The 18,793-nt window shown below is 42.7% G+C and overlaps 1 protein-coding gene across 2 annotated transcripts in view; it reads left to right on the top strand.

The window, feature by feature from the left end:
- MYO10 (myosin X) overlaps positions 1-18,793 on the top strand; it is a 169,515-nt gene that overhangs the window by 24,861 nt on the left and 125,861 nt on the right. For both annotated transcript variants that reach the window (XM_042806731.1, XM_042806732.1), the window contains exon 2: positions 8,172-8,270. In XM_042806731.1, the coding sequence (XP_042662665.1) occupies positions 8,172-8,270 (99 nt within the window). The remainder of the gene's footprint in view (positions 1-8,171; positions 8,271-18,793) is intronic.

An 18,793-nucleotide genomic window follows, 5' to 3' on the forward strand; every position in this document is an offset into this window, starting at 1 on the left:
ATTTAAATTGGCTTGTTTGGGCAGTCGTGCTGGGATAACTACTCTTGCTATATTGCTGTAGGCTTTCGAGAATGTTTTTTGGAGGAGAATCTGTCTTCCCCTGCTGCTTTTATGTGCACTGTCCTTCCTCGGTTCTGTCTAAAATACCTGTCGAGGTTACAAGATCTCAGCTCTCATGGATGAAGAATTGGGGCATGTGCATGTATACAGATTTTTTTAAATTCAGTTAGTTTTAAGGTAATGAAGTTTGGGGGGTTTTGTGGTTTTGCTTGTTTTGGGTTTTTTTGTTTGTTTTACATTTGTAGTCATGACTGTAATTAGTAAAAAAAATGTGGTTTTGGAAAAATACGAGCGCTTGGCAAAACTGTGCTGTAATCAAAGACAGAACTGCAGCTTCCACTGAAATCTGTGAAGGCAGAGTTAGGACTTGTTTGCTTCTTAGGGTAAGTTTTAAGGTTTTTGTGATGTTATTGTATATTCCTCTTTAGGAATTCAAATAAGGGGAGAGAATGATATGCTACTTTTAAGATGACCATGAATGTGCCAGGAGGTCTGTCATTTGCCAGGGCACTGCTACCCCCCACCCCAATACAGAAGGTGATGGAGAGATGTACAGTGGCCCTCATCTCTTTTCCTCTGTGCTTGTTACATCTCCCCACTGTCATTTATAAACGCCCCCTCTTTCTTCCCTTCACCCATGTGTTGCCTTTTGAATTACTTATCTTCCTTACTGAGTTTAGACAGATTAAAATTCCTCACCTGCCCCTCCCCAAGCCGGGGTGTTTTGGGGAGCGTAGTAGAGGTGGTGTCACGTGCCAGCTGAGCTTGTGATACCTGATGGTGGTGATGGACCGAGGGACCTGAAACTCCAGGTCTGGTAGATAGACAAAAGTTGCTGTATGTGTTCCCCACTTCCTTGATTTCTCATTTTTGCAGTTTTATTTATGGCTGGTTGCCAAGTAGTATTTGGAACGCTGATTTTTAAGTTCAGAATTAATCAAAAGTGCCGCTGACTTCACTGCACAGAAACTGTTACTTCTTTACCCGAGTTTGCAGATAGCAGAAAGAGCTGTTGACCACTAGCAGCCAGTCAAGCTGGACTGCAACCAATAATGACAATAGGCTTTCCAAATTTCTGTATTGTTGAGTTTTTTGCAGCCATGATGCCATGACATAAATTGGGCCGTATTGAAAGCGAAAAAACTATTTTGCAAAAGTTGTCAAGATGTAAAAGTAATACTTGAATCTCTCATGGAAGTCGTAATTCAGACTGTAGCAATACCAGTAACTCTCCCAAAAAGGCTTGGTGGCATCTCCTTGCTGGATTTGCTTTTGAGGATGTGATGTTGTTTCCTAGGGGTGTGAAAACTTCATCATCAGGAGCTGCTCACCACATCTTCAGAGCTCTAGCAGAGACGTGCAATTGCTTTTTGGCTTTTGAGTGAGATCTGTTAGTCGTGTATCTTCACACTTGGCAGCAGAAGACCGTGTTCATCCAGGTGCATATATAGAGGGTAATCTCTGTGTGCTGTTTTTGTTAGACATAACTGGAAAATGTTTTGAGGTTTTTTTTTAAAAAAAAAAAAAAAAACAAAAAACAAAAAAACCATGTCTTGTAAGAAGCACCGGTGCTTTCAAAGGGCTGGGGAAGGCACAAATTTATTCTGGTTCCCTCTCAAATCAGTAAAAGTAATAATATATGTTTTAATCCAGTTTCTTGTTTTTTAAAGGGGTATGGCATTGTTCGTGCTGCGCTATCTCCAATTACTGAAACAGAAGGAGATGGAGCCTGTTCAAGGTTAATCAGCAGCTGTTGTGCAGACCTCAGGAGCAGGAGAGCTGGTGCTTTGATCTGGTGTGGGGGATGGACAGACAACAGAAACATCTCATTTTCAAGGAGATTTTGTTCTGCAGGAAACTAACCCCCCTAAACTGACCTTACATCCCATGGAAACATTTTCATGGCTTTGTTCTGCTTTAAAACAGTAAAGCAAAGAAGTATTGCTTGGGAGGCAGAACTAAATTTGTTGAGGGAAAGGTATTGATAGTTTATTCCCGTGCTCTCTGAGGAATACGTGATTAATACCTTGAGTGTTTTGAAAATTAATTTTACCCCATTCAACTGGATTAAGTATGTGCCTAGATTTAAGTGTGTAGTCAGTTCATGAAGTTAGGTTTGAGGTACTGAAATTCAGATTATACGCTCAAATACCTTCCAAAGCTGTGCTTTCTCTTACTGTCTATGGAGACTTAGGGTTCAACTGGTCCTTCTCCATACTGCTGTCCATTCCTTCCCACTCCACCATCCCCAGATGAAAACTGCTGGTTTCCAACAGTTGTCAGCGGGGAGGCATGCTGGCTGGAGAGAGACAGAGCCCGTTAGTGGCACTACCTTGGAGTGATTACTAGAGTATTTGTTTATTTCCCTTTTGTATATCGTGCAGTGGTAGTATACGTAGATTTTTGTATTAGTTTTTTATATTTAGCCACCACTGGCATCTGGCTGTTGTGGAAGCCTTTTGTCGATGAGCACAGGAAAGCTGCACTGGGAGAGCTGGGCACTGCAAAGGAGGGGATCTAGAGCAATATTCTGGATTAGACCAATACATCAGACAAATGACCATTACTATTTTCTGTTTCCATGGACTTAGAAGGGAAACCACAGGACTTAGACCTATGGAAGAACAGGTCTGGTCTTCTGCTCACGAGGCTGAACACTTCATTTTTGAGCTGAAGTCAGTGAGGGATATCCAGCTTCCAGTGAACTTCATGAGTTTGCCACGGAGTAGTCTGGCCAGACACACACTTGGTGTGTGAAGGTTTTTGGGTGCCTAAACTGAAATGTTTTCAGTAGTCCTAAACTAACAATGAAGAGTGAGTTTTCAGAAGCAAAACTGTTAATTAAGATGGAATTGGCAAAGTTGTATTTTTTTCTGGATGGCTCTTTTCTTGCTGTGGCCCTCCTTGTTTGTTATCAGTATGCGAATTAATAAAGAGGACAAACGAAGATAAATGTGGTTTTGGTTATCTTTTGCATTAAAAAGCTATGTCCAGCTTGACCTAGTTAATAACATCTCTTCCTGTCCCTCAAACTTTGTATTTCCAGCCAAGCTACTGAGGTGCATGAACAAAAGGTTCCCTAAATACATATTGACTATTGTTCATTTTGCTTTGCCAAGCCCTAATAGCAAAATGCTTTTTGGATGCAGACACAGCATAACCCTTAATTTAAAGCAGTTTTAACTGCTTTGAATCAACTGCATTGATGAGTCAACTGGATTTTTACATTATAACGTGAATGAGTAGCATTTTCACTTGGATGCGAACACATTTATTATACGATATCTGATTTTTCATACGTAGAGATTTATACAAGAGGTATATATAAAGGTAATTAATATGCAGACAGTTATTTTATTCAGCATACAACCTGTATGCATGCAGAATCTAACTTCTTCATTAGTTTTGCAATGAATGCTCCATTTTACTCAGTTGAGATAAAGTTCTTAGTTCATTTTGTGGTTTCCAGCGTATATGTCTAATAGAAAGTAAAAAACAATGAATTTTTATCATCTCCAAGAACTGAATACAGAGAAAGCTAAGTGGTAGTGTTTGTATTTTCAGCAGCAAAATCTGCAAGGTAGAAGAACTAGGGACTTCTCGAGGTGGTCTAACACCTGTGAGATTTGTAAACCTATTTCCTTTCCCTTTTGCAGTCGGGAGAAAGTTATTTGCTATGGAAATGATGGCATATGGCCCTTCTTCTGCAAATGTTATTCGAAGTATTTTTACAACCTCGCTTCATGGAACTAAACACCACTGGGTTTTCGGAAGTGCTCGGCGGCTTTGTTTGCCCCCTCCCCACGGATGGGCAGCTGTCGGGGAGCTCTGGAGTAACCCAAGTTACCAGGCTTCTCCCCCCCCAAAACCAGGTTCACATCAATATAAGGCGCTGCCATGTGCCTTGAGCGGGGTCCTTTCCTCAAGCAGGTTCTGTAGGACAAGTCTTGTCCGCAAATGAACTAGAAGCGAAGATTTTGTTCTCAGAACTCCCACTCGCACATAGCTAACGCGTCGCAGCGGGACGGCAGCCCCGTGTCAGAGCTAGCTGGGCACAGGAGGTGGCTGTAACACGCAGAGCTTGGGAGGTATCTTTTGCCAAGCTTTTTTGTTTTTTCCCTCCCCCAGACGGGAAGGCCTTGCAGTGCACCCAGCCCACGGACAGATACCGTATTGTTGAGCTACCTTGCCAGGGAACTCGTTGTATTTGCATTTCAGATGCCTCGGGCTTTGTGAACTGCATTGTTCCAGCCTCCCCTGAATAGCAGCTATTGACCCCTAACAATGTACATTTGTTTAAATCAAACCCTTTTGTGCTTTAAAAGGCTTGGTTTAGGAGTAGCCCAACCAAGTGAATGTTTCTGTGCGAGCCCCTTTTTTTCCCCTTCATAGCCAGAAAAAAAAAAAAAAATGCAGAATGAATTATTTAATTTTAAGATGGAAAACATTCTCCTCCTTGGGAGAAGCTATTTTGAATGCTGAGGTTTTGGCAAATTTTGTTGTGGCTTAATGTTTGTAAGCATTTCATTGCCCTTGAAAGCGTAAACGTCGTGTTACTCAAGCTCAGAGATTTTGGCAAATAATAAACCAGTGGAACAACAGGGGTTTGGTTGTCCTGAAGCACTTGAAGAACTTGACTGCATTTGGACAAATAGGGTTTTTTTGCTGTTTATGTGTGCATTTAAATGGCTTGAATTCATCGGGGAGGAGGAGGAGGTGGAGACTGACTGGTGCAGACACTTAATGCCAAGCAGCAGTCTGGCGGAAGCACTTCTCTGGATGGTGGGAAGTCTAGGGCCAAATTCCCTTTGCTGCTTGGAGTGACTGTAGTACATGCCCCCACCTCGCCAGCCATCAGGTCTCCAGAGCTTGGCAGTGTCTGTAGCCACTGTCATTAAATCTGTTACAACTTGCAAACAAAGCTATGGGGGGAAGCATCATGATGCCTTGCTCCTGTGAGCTTGCTAGGTCGAGACAGAAAAGCCCAGGGAAGTAAAAATTTTCTGTGATCTGAACAACCTTGTAGTCTTTCCATTTTATGCCAGAATAATCCCACTAATAACAACAGAATATTCAAACGTGAAACAGTGATTGTCAGACTGAATGGGGTTGTTTGAATGGGGTTGTTCCATGGGTTGACAGTTCTTTCTTCTGGTGTCCTATGTTAACACGGGAGTATCGCATGTCATGAGGTTTCTATATAGGTACTTCTGTTGGATGCATTAGAAAATTGTCACCAGCAGGTCGAGGGAGGTGATCAATCCTCTCTGCCCAGCACCGGTGAGGCCACAGCTGGAGTGCTGTGTCCAGTTCTGGGCTCCCCAGCACAGAAGGGACCCGGACATACTGGATAGGGTCCAGTGAAGGACCACAAAGATGATGAAGGGATTGGAGCATCTGTCTATGTGGAAGGGCTGAGAGAGATGGGATGTTCAATCTAGGGAAAGCTCAGGGGGGATCCTGTCAATGTACGTACCTGGAGGGAAGGTGCAAAGAAGATGAAGCCAGGCTCTTCTCAGCGATGCCCACTGATGGGACTGGAGGGAATGGGCACAAACTGAAACCCATAGATTCCCACTGAACACCAGGAAACACTTTTTTACTGTCAGGGTGACCAAATACTGGCACAGGCTGCCCCAGTGAGGTTTGTGGGTTCTCTCATCCTTGGGGATACTCAACAGCCATCTGGGCACGATCCTGGGCAACCAGTTCTAGGTGTCCCTCCTTGAGCAGGACGGTTTGACTAGATGCCCTCCCGAGGTGCCTTCCAACCTCAGCCTTCTGTGATGGGCAGGTGAGGTGGGATGGCTGAGGACATACAGGAATCCGAGGCAAAAAACTCAGCTCACCTTGCTCTGAGTGTATGGCATGGTATAGCATGGGTAGGCGATCTCTCTTAGGCAGTGCCGTGTGCTCGTGCCTTATGGGCTGCAGACCCACAAGTGGGGCTGACAGGCAGCTGCGAGCCTCAGATTTTCCCTCTTGGGGGACGGTGGGCTGACGGCAGCAACTGCATTAATGTGAGAGAGCCCTTTGTCTACCGTCCTGGCAGTTGTGGTAGATATTGCTTAATGACGAGGTTGCCGCCTCCAAAGTTGTCATCGCTCCTGTGCCTGTACTTAAGGGACACAGGAGATTTCTGTTTGCTGGCTCCAGCGGGGAGGTACCAGAGGAAGTCCAAGAGCAATGTCCTCACATCTGCCTTCCTCCCTTGGACCTGTCAGCGTGGGGGTGTTCGTGCTGCACAAGATGAAAAATGGAGCAGTGCCCTGGGTTTTCTGACAGCCAGAGTCCGATGCAGACCCAGGAGGGCGGGTGGAAGCCTTCCCACTGGGTTTTGAATTAAATGTTGAAATCCTGTCTATCGATTTTACCACTTCTGCGGGGTCCTCTCCCTGATGTTTCCCAGTCCCCTACTCCCCCTTGCCCACCTCAGGTGCTAGCACTCTCCCTTCTGCTCCCCTCTGCCCTCACCCTGTGATTTTGAGTCGACATACCCTGCGTTTGAGCTGCCTTGGGCTTGCTGTAAACCTGGAAACCATCTGGCTCGAGGTTTCGGAGGTAAAAGGGCAAACAGTTCCACAGGCTTTTGCAGCATTTAAAATGGAAAGAGGTTTGCCAAAAGATGGAGGGGGGAAAAAAAAAAAATAACGAGGGATGCTCTTATGTGGTCCTCTATGTGCAGCTGAGCTCTTACGGTTCAGAGAAACCAAGCAGCAAGAGTTTTTATGTTCTCAGTGAGCATTATTTTCTGTCTTAGAGCTGCTGTTCTCCCATCATAGAAACAAGAGTAATTATTCAACATTATTTAAGGCGTATGCAATTTACAATATGGCAGAAGTTCATGGCAGCCTCTCAGGCCACTTGCCTTAGATATATAACAGAAATAAAAATCTGTAATTGTCGTGATTGTTAATCAGGACCTTTCACCCCACCGACTTTAACAAGGCTGTAAGTTTCTGTGTGTAGAAATTCAGGCAAGGACAACCTTTGGATGCCAGCATGCAAAATTAATTATTTAACTTGTTTTTTTTTAGTGATTCTACACCCAAATTCATCACATTATGATTATCAGGATATAACCAGCCCTTTTCTACAACCTCTTTACTTTTTCTTTAGGAGAGAATTTGACTGTTCTGTTAAAAAAAAAAAAAAAAAAAAAGATCTGTTCTCTAAATACCACTAAAAAATTGTCGTTCTGATATGGAGCCTGCTGTCTGTTTGTAGAGAATGGGATTGTAGTTTGGGTTGGAGGTCAGACCATGGGGTGCTGCTGCTGCTGCTCAATGTTTTCGTGCCAGCTGAAGCTTTCTGCTATCCTGGAGCAACTTGAGCAGGTACCACTAATGGGTTAGCTTTTGCTGCAGCTGCAGCATCAGCTGTGGTTTCTCCTCCCTTGTTCTCAGTGCTGGATATGACTATTTTCTAAATGCTGGATCTACCAGCCAGGTGAAAATTAAAATAATATGCGCCTACCGTGTTTTACTAGACTGACTTAGGTGTCTCACTGATAGCGTCTCTGTTGCTCTAAAAAGCAAATGTAAATTTTTTGTAACCTTGCTTGCTAGTAGTTTGTTTTGTTTTGTTTTAAATCCTCTGCATTGTGCAGCCAAGAGAGGAGGACGGTATAAAGGGCAAAGTGGTTTAGAAAAAAAAGTGAAAGATGATAGCAGGGGAAGTACTGTGAGTGTCTAGCAGAGGTTGAAAATAAACAGGTAGGGAGCCAGACGGCTTTGAGGAGGATCTTTTAAACTGTGTGTAAATTCAAACACTGCTCTGTAATTTTACGTGTGCTAACATGAGGCACGTGAGTCAGAGAATTGGCTCTAGTGGCTCTTGCTGGCATTTAGGAACTTATACTAAAAAAAAAAAAAAAGAAAAAAAAAAAAAAAAGAGGGCACTTCAATGTAGTTCTCCTGTGTTTACTGTTCTGGCAGAAACCAACAAACGCTTGCCAAGAGATTATTTTATTTTATTTCTTTCACTTGCTTATTTGGATTTTGCTCTCTCTTTCTCTCCTCTTGATAAGTATTTCCAGAGAAAAATATGGAATGAAAGTATTTTTTCAGTTTTCAGTTATGCCATCTATAACTCTGTTTTGTTTATTGTAGGGGTCTCGGGTCTGGCTGCGAGAAAATAATCAGCATTATCCCAGTACTGTCCATTCCTGTGCGGAAGGAGTCGTCGTATTCAGGACAGATTATGGTCAGGTATGGGCTTCGTTTCTGTTTTGCTGCTCTGTGGAGAAGACACTGTTCTGCTTGTAAGGAAGTCATAAGGGAAACTAAAAGCCTGAGGTTCTGGAATAAAAATGTTCTTTTTGTGTGACCTGTATGTGCAACTTTGGTTTTAATAGCCGTTCCCATTGCTTGCCTGGCCAGTTGCTATAAGAATGCCTGACGAAGTGAAGCAATTGCTGCCAGGTGTAAGAGCCACGTAGGTCAGTGGTTCTGTAATTTTCTGGAGGTAGGTGGCCTCTCCGTGCTTGTGTTCCCTTACAATAACAGAAAGGGGGGGGCTGGCACGTGGTGCCGCAGCATCGTGGCCGTGGAGTGTCACTGATTCAGTGGGAAGCAGCAAGGCACACCTCCCAGAGCCAAACTGGGGCAGCTCCACCAGCTCCTGTCACAAGAGGATTGTGGAGAAATGGGACTGTTACTCCCCTCTTGTTGATTTTTTGGTTTGGGTTTTGTTGTGTTTTTTTGGGTTGGGTGTGTTTTTTTTTTGTTGTTGTTGTTGTTTTTCTTTTTTTTTTTTTTCCTTTTTTTCTTTTTTTTTTTTTTAAATTTTACCTGCTTCCTTATTGTTAAGAGCTCCTGGCTCCCTCCTGCCTGTGGGGATGGAGATGGGTTCCAGCATCTTCTTGGCTTACCTTGACCATCTCGGGCAGTGCCTGCCTGCATGTCTGGTTGCTAGCTGGTGAAGGAAGCTAGTTTGGAGCTTGTTTCTCCCCTCTTTTTTTTTTTTTTTTTTTTTTTTTTTTTAAAGTTTTCCTTTTTAACCCTCAGAAGAAGGCAGAACTAGCCCTGCCAGTTGCTGACAGCTTGGAAGTACTCTGCTTTCTCACATGCTTCCTTTTTATTTATTTATTCTACTCTCCATTAGGCCGTGGTTTATCCAGACCTAGCTTCCTGCAGTTTCCCTGAAGAAATTTCAGTGTTGGGTTGAGTCAGATATAAACAGTTACGATGAGAACAGTCATCAACCTCCAGAGCACACTCCCTTTGGCTTTTGGAGAATGTTTGTTCCCTCAGTTTTGCTTCCTTTTCTTGGTTATTTGCACTAGATAAAGGTAGCTTCAGTTAGTGAACAAGGCTGAGAAAAGCCTGGTAGACTGGAAAACAAGCTGCCTATTCTAGCTGCTTTCACTTAATGTCTTTCTGTGTAAGCATGGTGGAAAAGCATGTCTTTTGGAGCCAGGGAACCCTTACTTTCCTTACATGCCTTTCTCCAGGCAGGAAAAGAACCAGATGGAGTTGCACAGTGTTTTGTTGTTTTTTTTTTTTATGGGCAAGATACAACCTACTCGAGGTTAAATTGCTGCTGTCCTGGCAGTGAGGGATGAAAATGGGGGTGAAATAACTGGGGTCTGAGGCAGAGAAAAGAGTGTCTCCCTTCTCTTCAGAGTCCCTGGGCACGTGGCAGAGGGAATGGGGTGACGAAGAGGAGGTCGTGTCCAAGCACTCGTGTCTGGTGGCAAAACTTATTTGTGCTCTACATCCCCGGGGAGGCAAAGACACGGGTGAAAGTCAGTGCTGCCCTCAGCATCTGAAGAGGTAGCCGGGGAGCCCAACTCCCTGCCCGCTGTTGCATTCCCACTCCCATCTGCTGCCCTCCTAACGTCACCGGTTGGTTTCCAGACCAACACCTGCATCCTCCTAGAAGCTGTGCTGAGGCACGTGGAGGACAGGGAGGTGATTTGAGACAGCCAGCACGGCTTCAGCAAGGACAAGTCTTGCCTGACCAACCGAGTGGCCTTCTGTGATGCGGTGACTACATCAGTCTCTGAGACTGTCTCCTCTGTTGGCTTTTTGAAGCTGAAAAATAGAAAGATCCATCCCATTAAAGTATCACCGTTACATTTGGGTTGCAGAGTAGGAAGTCTGCCCGGTGTGGTGTTACACTAACATGTGCTCCAAGCAGTGTCCAGCACTGGGCCTTTCATTTAAATGTAATCTCTCTCCAGCTCCTAATAGGAGGGACCCACAAGCTAATAGGAGGGGACTACCTGTAATTTTCACAGGATTTTTTTAATGGGACACATAGCTGTAAAGAACCTGATTTTTAGAAGTGTTTTGAGCTTTAAAATGCATACTTTTGGGAACTGCAGGTGCTGTTGTAAAATGGGCAGCTTGCTTTGGTGCCCCTAGGGAAGAGTGGCAGAACTAATGTTGGCATCCACCAGCGGCAAAGCTGCTTGATAGTGGTCTTGCATGCACGTGTTATGTGTGATGCTGCCGCCTTTCCATGACGTACATAATGCAAGGTGAAAATTCAGGTATATGGGAAAAGCCTCAAGCCATTACCGTGATATCATCTGACTGATTGCACTTCCTTAGAAAACCTTGGTGCTATAAATGCCACTGGGAAAAAAAAAAAAAAAACAAAACACCTTCGTTCGTTTGGCCTGCCTGTGTTAAAAGCAGTCAGTGTGAAATGGGAAGAATGTTGGAAGCAGCCTTCAGACCTGTGACATGGCATTTGTGTCCTCGGCGGGCCTGAGCTGGCTGCTGCCCAGCTGAAGTCATACTAGCAATTCACTGCATTTGATAACTCCAGTCCTTTCATGGATTATGTTTTCAGGAGTGGACTTGGCGTGAAAAGGGTTGTCCCAGCTGACATCAGCCAATTAACATTTTTTTTTCGCCCGTTGTTTTATCCTGATGCACTTTTAGACCATCCTGCCCTTGCTGTTTGGGTACCTACGGGCTGCAGAAGGTGCAAGTGGGTGAAATGAAATGGAGATTACCTCTGATGGCTTGGTGATCCCTGCAATGCTGTGTATTGCTTTGAAGAACAAGGCAGGGGAAGCAAGGGGTGGGGTTGCAGAAATATGGGGTGATGATGAGTTTTTGATTCCTAGACCCTCTTGACAGCTGCAGCTCATGTGCAAGTCTAATGAAAAACTGATGAAAGTGTTGGGACCTTATCGGAGCACAGCACTGTTGTTCATCTTCCCTGACTCAGTAGCTTCTACTAGACTTTGCACTTCCCGCCTTTCCAGTGAGCATTTTGTGTGATTTCTCAAGATGTGATTGATGGGGTGGTGGGACAAGGAAGATGTGCGTGCTGTAGTTGTCCTCAGGCTTTACTTTGAGTTTGCACTTCGAGTCATTGGCCAGCATCAGTCTGCAGAATAATGGAATTATCATAGCACAGTAAATCTTGATTTCTTCCTTCTGTTCTGAGCGGTGGAAATAAATTTATCACAAAAACCTTCAGCGGAATACAGTTGTATGCTGAAGGGGTGTTGGTTGTAGAAAATCCTACCCAACGCCAGTACTCTCATGAGAATATGCCATAACCTTTTAATATTTCAACAAGTTGACTATCAGGTATTGAATCCCTTCTTGATAATCACATGGTGATGTTACTGCTCCTCGAGTATTCTTTTGTTGCCTGCATGTTTCAATTAAGCAGTCTATTAATTAATTATCATTGAAGATGATTGCGGTACTGCTTTTTGCTGTTGTCACCCTCTGCATGAGATGGTTGTAAACTAGCTGATCTGATAGGCTGAGTGGAATATCTGATAAGGTATACTAAAAAAGGGAATTTCAGGTTGTAGGTTTGGGTTTCTCTGAGCAAACAGCTATGAAACAGTCTTAACTCTTTATGAAAAAGAAAAAAAGAAAAGCGTAGCACTGTATTGGGAGTAGATGAAAGCCTCATGAAATTGAGGGGAGGAGAAGAGTACATGAGGGCCGTGTTTCACCAGCCCAGCCCATGATAAAGGAGTGAGAAATGAAAGGTGTATGAGCCCTTTCAGCAGATGTTCATGGTGTTGGGCTGCAACTGGCTCTGGAGTGCCTCTCAAAAGTCTTCTGCAGGCTGGCCTTCAAAACGAAGGGGCTGCAATGATCAGACAAATTCATACTGTAAACATTTTTACTTGTTTTTTATAAGCACCTCCCAGACGCCTTCCAGAGGACGAGGTGCTGTACTCATTTGGTGGTGGGTGGGTTGGTTGGTTGATTTGTTTTTTGTTCCGTTACTGTGCACAGAGCTGGTGAAGGACTTCTTGCCTGATGTTTTGGAAACACCATCTTTGTCAGTATACATATAAAGTATGTCAGTGCAGTCTAGGAACACTCAGACATAAAAAAATAAGTCCTAATCTTTTCTTGTGTGTATAGACATATATTTATGATGACATTATAATTACAGCATCTGTTTTTCGTGTCTGAGAGTATTTTTGCTACCTCTAGTTTTAGGGTTAAAATGATTTCTTCCTTAAGGGTTTTATTTACAGTAAAGCAGACGTTTCCTCATCGTCATATTCTATAAATTTTTAATGAAGTTGTGTGAGCTTATAAAGTACTCAAGTGAATGTTTAAATAAGATGTTAAAAGCCCTGCTGTACTGTATGCTTTTTCTGAAATGACTTGTTTGTGTTCAGAAGAGTATCAGTGATTCTGTTGAGAAAAAACCTCTTTCCCGTTTCTCTTCTTTTTTTTTTTTTCCTCCCGAATAATGTGAACTTTACTTTATTTCAGATAATACTAACTTTTCCCATTGCATGAAAGAGGGAGGACTGCATTGTGCTCTTGACTTGTACAGACACACTTGAAACTGTTCCCAGTGAAAGCATAGATAGCAAATAGAAAAAGTTCAGGGGGGGAGTGAAATCCTTCAGAAGAGCTGTCTTGAGTTGTGCGACACTGATTTCAAGAACATCTTTCTTGTCTCCTAATTAGGACTCTCCACTTTTTCCTCCATTTGTACATCCAAATATATATAAAGTCATTAAATGTATAGTTGGTGTGCTGTCCTGCCCTCCCCCCACCCCCTTCCGTTTTTTTTAATGTAACCCCTGGTGGTCTGTGTTTAAGCCTTTGAACATTGGGGAGTTTCAGAATTTCAGAACAGCACCTAAGAGTACACATTTTTAATAATGTGTCCATTCCCTTGCAAAGGAAAATTTCTGTAAGTGTAGGACATAATGTGTGTGTGTGTAGGGGAAATCTGCTCTGAAGAAACTAATCCAGGGAGAAGTAGAATTTGAATCAGTTGCTGCAAACCGTCCTGAGTCTGACACTGAAATTTCAGGATACTTAATAGCATACCTACTAAGTTGCCTGAGAGGAACTTTTAAATCAAATATGTTATAAATAGAAGCAGCTGAGCAATAATATCCTAAAAATGTAGGCTCTTTAAAAACAGATGTCACATTTCACCAGTAAAGACTTTGTCAGTTAAACCAGCTTTCTGTGAACTTTCTTTACAAAGAAGTCCTTCATGGCATGATATTATGTTAGCAGAGAGCCCCTCAGTATCCTTAGCTTCAAATCAGAGGCACCTGTAAATGGTTTGGCCAGCAACAAAAGTATTTTTTCCTGTGTGTTTAACTTAATGTGGCTCTTCTGAGGCATTTCTGCATCTCAAGAATTGGAAGGCTACAGATGTTCCTTGTTAAACACAGCTCAAGTATGTTTTCCATGGAGGTTTTCACCTTTCTTTTTTTTTTTTTTTTTTTTTTTTTCTCTTTTCCTTCTGGTTTGAAGGCTGGGAGAGTATTTCATCGTGACCTCATTCAGAAAGTTAGATCTGGGCTTTGTTTGGGGTTTATTTATTTATTTTTTGCTTGGTTTGTGAGGGTTCCTTTTGTGTGAGTTTTTTGAGTTAGTAACTCGAACATAATCCTATTGCTATGTGGTTATACCAGGAGAGTTCACGTTTTCCTCATTTTTGGTTTAAAAGGGAAAAAAAAAAAAAAAAAATCCCAAACCTGCAGGCAGCAGTTAAGTACTTCATAAGGACTCTTTTCTTCTCCTTGTGTCCTTTCGCACCCTTGCTTGGGAGACTCTTGTGCTAGCCTTCGCTACTGTGAGGAGCCCTTTTAAACAAGAGTCTTCCGTTCATATTCACAGAGCATGAATAACACCACTGAAGTTACTTGGCTTAAGTCACTGAAATCAGTAGGACTGTTTATCAGTAAATGCTGTGTTTGGCTGCATCGGTTCATAGGATCAGGCATCGGAGAAGTAAATCCTTCTGGACAAGGATTTTCTTAGTTATCATTGAAAAGAGTCGTGCTTGCTTTAGCTCTTCCATGTGAAGACTCAACAGTATTTCCGAATGGTGTTTTTTTGGACATTTCCCCGAATTCAGTGTCTATTACCCTTGAAATACACCCTTACAAGGGAGCATTTTAAAGAAGCCCTTTGTGTGCTCCCTTGTATATGCTGCCTGTTAAGAAAATACACAAATTTTTGCAGTGGGCTTTGGTCTTGGCTACTCTTAGTGTTAAATGAATCCATCCCTTTCTGCAAACTTTTTTTATGAAGACTTTCATGCTTTTTAATTAATGGTGCTTATAAAGAGTAGTGACTACTGACTCTAGCCACTGGGCAGTTCGTGCATGTTTAAGGCAGCAGATCCCCTCTGCCTTTGGGGCTCAGGGTCAATGCCAAATTCAGCAGCTTTATACCAGGAAATCTGATTCCATCTGTCTAAACACTGTAAAGTTCATTTTATTCTGCCGTTAGTTGTATTTGGGTTACTTGTAATAATTCTCCTGATTAGTATACTTAAAAAAGCTTGGTGCTGTGCCTATTTGCATGTTGGCTTTTGGTTTTGTTTGTTTGTTTTGTGTCTTGGGTCTTTTCTACCGTTGTTGTTTTTAAGGGATGTGTATGGGAATTTTGGATTTTGGGGTGGGGGGGACACGAGTCAGCCGGCCGCCTTTTAGTACTTGGGATTTATCTTCTGCAGAGAAGCGTTTACATCTTTATGTGGGATGTCAGAGTTCACCGGCTCCCACTCCAAGCGTCTGTTGACGCGCCTGTAAGTGGAGCTCGCGATGGATGCCCACGCTTTCTCCGCCCCGTGCTCTTCAAAAAATTTCGGTGTCCTGTGAGCAGCTGCATAGTCCCATCCGTCCTGTGAAGCGTTTAACGGAGAGGAACTGCAATCTACAAAAGCCTAGTTCAGCATTTCATGCAACTCTAGGGCCCCGCAGCAAACATTTTCCTTAATGGAAATGCTGCTTCAAAACGCCAAACATTACTTGTAAGTGTGATGTTTGATCACTGATTCAAGTGGAAGCACTCATAAATTGAACAAGGTTTTTTTTTTTTTCCTGATGTGCCATCTTATTTTTACTTTTTAAGTACTTGCTAATTGGAAAAATTATTAATTTGGGTCTCTTAAATTCTCCAAAATATTGATTGCTATAGCATAGGAATATTTAAGACATTTCGTAATGCTGAAAGAAGCACTATCTGCTGCAGAAAACTTTCTTTTTCCCCCTGATTCAGAAGTTAATTCAGCTTGCCTTTTATCTGCTTTATATCAAGAAGTGATATTATAAGACTGCTATTTTCTGAATATTTGTTAAAGGGTAATAGAGAAAAGCCTCTGTCTGTGTGTGTTTTCCCCTGAACTACTGTGTGTTTATTACATAAAAAAAAAAACACAGATCAGGTTACGAAGCGCTTCTTGGATAAGTTGCACATGTTCTGTACTTACTTTTTTCCTGTTACTTACCTTCCTGTCAAAACCATTATCAGTTTGATTAATTTCAGGATAAATTCCAGGAAGGGGAAAGTTTTGATCCTGGAATGAGATATTTTGAAAGAAAAGCTGAATTGTAAAATGATAATAATAATTAAAAAAAAAAAAAAAAAAAAAAAAAAAAACAAACAAAAAAAAAAAACACCAAACACACACACACACACCCCCAAAAAAAAAACAAAACAAACAAACAAAAAAAAAAAACCAACCAAAAAACAAACCAAACAAAAACTCACCCCTGACTGCCGGACCAAGTTGACTGTATTATTCCTGCAAAATGAACTTTCTGGCTACCAATGTGTAGGCACTTTTTGTCAGAAGTCCAGGCGTTTGCAAGTGAGCAGCCTGGAAATTTCTAATGCACAAATGATGGGGGGCAGGAGGGCTGAGCAATGACCATAAATAACTCTCTTAATGCTGGGTTTTCAAGGGTTTTGTTCTGTGTTGCCTAAACATAATGGTAGTGTTTGCTTTAGCTTTATTGAAATTAATTTGTTTGGCATTAGTGTGGCTGCTGTTAAGTGTTTTACTAACAATATAAATTAAATCTGTGTGAATAAAAGCATTTAGCTGTGAGAAGAGAGTTGTCTTATCCTTTTTATAAGACCTGACTGAAAGCAGTCTGTATCTGAGATGCTGACAAAGAGATACTTACTGTGTCCCCCCTTGGTTTGCTGTGGCCACGGAGTGGGCTGTGGCTACATAAACAGTTGAGATGTCAGTCTTCTCTCTTGCTTTCCGCAAAGAAAATCCAAACCATCTGTGCTTTTTTTTTTTTGGTGCTTTTATTATGCTTGTACTAAAGCTAGCAAAACTGCTTTTGTTTTAAGATTAAAGCAGATGTACACAGGCTGCCATATTAATTTCTTTTGTGAGGGAACACAGTTCAGCTGTTCACAAAACACGGGAAGGAATTCAGAGTGCATCGTGCCAAAAAATGACGACGAATCCGTAGCTTCATGATGAGCCAGCTTGTCACTTCAGTTGTTCCTTGTTCCTAAATTCCCTTGGATGTGGGGCTGGTCTCATTGTTCGGTGTTGTCAGTGTGTTTAGAAACACATGGTTTAGGTTAAGTGCAATTATGCACTGAGATACTTTGCTCTGCATCTGGGCACTGCTCAGTTTTGCTCTAGTGAGGTTTTGTACCTTATGGTGCGAATAAATGGTGGGTGGACACTGACTTTTACTTGGAGATGACTCCTATCAACTTGTGCATGAACTTATCCCATTCAAGAGTTGAGCAAAACCCAAGTAGTATAGAGCGACGTGATTTTCTTTTTATTATTATCTATTATTTTATTATTCTTTATTTTTTAAATTAGAAAGTCAAAGCAATGACTGGCTAATTCTGGACAGCATTTTACACAATGAGGGCTTGTGGGAAAATGCTAGTGCGTGTGCAAGCAACCGTTTTGAAAAGTACTGAGTGTCATAAGAGGCTACCGTCTCTCCCCCTGAGGGCCAGCTGCCTGGGAGCCACTGTTTGGCAGTCACATCCCGCTGCTGCCCCGCAGCTCTGTCGGGGACAGAGGGCTAGGCTCGGGTGCCCGGGCTATGAAAAACCTCTTTACGTTACTACTTCAAGTCAAGTGAGTAGTTTAAAAGGTGTAGCCATCTGACAGGTATGTAGGGTACTGCGTTAGGTGCGCTGGTGGTCCCAGCCCCCGTGCCGGCTGGCAGGGATCACGAGGTGGTTAATGTGTAAGGGGGAGTAGGTAGTGTCTGCTGGCAGGTCCTCAGAGGAAGCTTTTGGCTTCGAGGTGCCAGTTATGGAGATGGAAACCTCGTTTGATCTTTTCCCTGTGGTCACTCAAGCAGTTCTTGAGGTGTACATTACCTCTGCGTACCTGGGAGTACCGAAGCGAAGGGGGATCCTCTGCATCTGCAAGTACGCTTCACCGCACAAGTTAACTTTAAACAAACTAAATCTATGTAGTCAGGTTGGAGTTTCAGTGCCAGATTACTTCCAAAGCTTGATGTCTGAAATACTTTCCGTTTGAAAGATGCAGTATCACAGAATCATAGGTTGGGTTGGAAGAATCATTGGTTTGGGTTGGAAGAGAACTTGCAGATCATCTGGTTCCAAGCCCCAAAGTACTTCTTGCAGAAATTCAGGTTCTTTTAGCAGGGAACAGAGGCGCTTTCCAGTAGGATAAAATGTGTCATTGCACCTTCAGGAGCTGCCTGACGTTTGCATTCTTGAACATTTCAAAGCGACTTGTTGTTTGAAAGCATCAAGCTTTCTCATGAGAACGCTATCAGAGTGAGATTTCCCCTAAAGCATTTCTGCAACATGATAATAAACTCTTTCAATATTAGTTGCAAAAGGAACTTAAGTCCTCTTTCATAGTGGTGCTTTTATGTTTGCTAAACCAGGAGAAGAAAATGTTAATGTAGGTCATGTGCCTCTTTGTCATCCAGCACACTTTATTTTGTAAAACAAGCCGGGTCCTGTTTAGCATACACGTGATGGAGCTGAGAGATGATTTAAGGAGATTTAACCATCCAAGCTGACTTAACTAAAAACAGTCATAAAACGTACGTGGAAAAAATCCATCGTGTTGCAAAGCCAAACCCTGGGGAGTTTGGAAATATTGCAGGGCCTTTTTTTTTGCACTGTAGGAAAAGGAGAGTCCTGCCCCTCTGCTGTCAGGTGTTTGTGGCAGTCGTGGGAGAGGAGAGGGACCTGTACCAGGGGAAGCGGCATCAGTCAGCCCTGAGCAACTTCTGGATGTTGTAGGGTTATGGACACAAGTATATATGAGGCTGGAAGTAAAGTAATAGTCCTTCCTTTTGAGGGTTGTGGTTTTTTTTTTTTTTGTTTGTTTGTTTTTTTTTTTTTTTGGTGCCTCCTACTTACCCTTTGTCCTGCCTTCCATGCACAGGCTCCTGCACTTCTACTTGTTCGGTCTCTCCAAGCTTCTGCTTCAATTTCACGTTCTATAATGTGCCCCTGCTCACTCGGCCTTGCAGCCTGGCTCCCGTTTGCATCTGCTT

This window comes from Tyto alba, unplaced genomic scaffold (genome assembly GCF_018691265.1).
Source record: "Tyto alba isolate M040663 unplaced genomic scaffold, T.alba_DEE_v4.0 Super-Scaffold_48, whole genome shotgun sequence".
Lineage (NCBI taxonomy): Eukaryota > Metazoa > Chordata > Aves > Strigiformes > Tytonidae > Tyto > Tyto alba.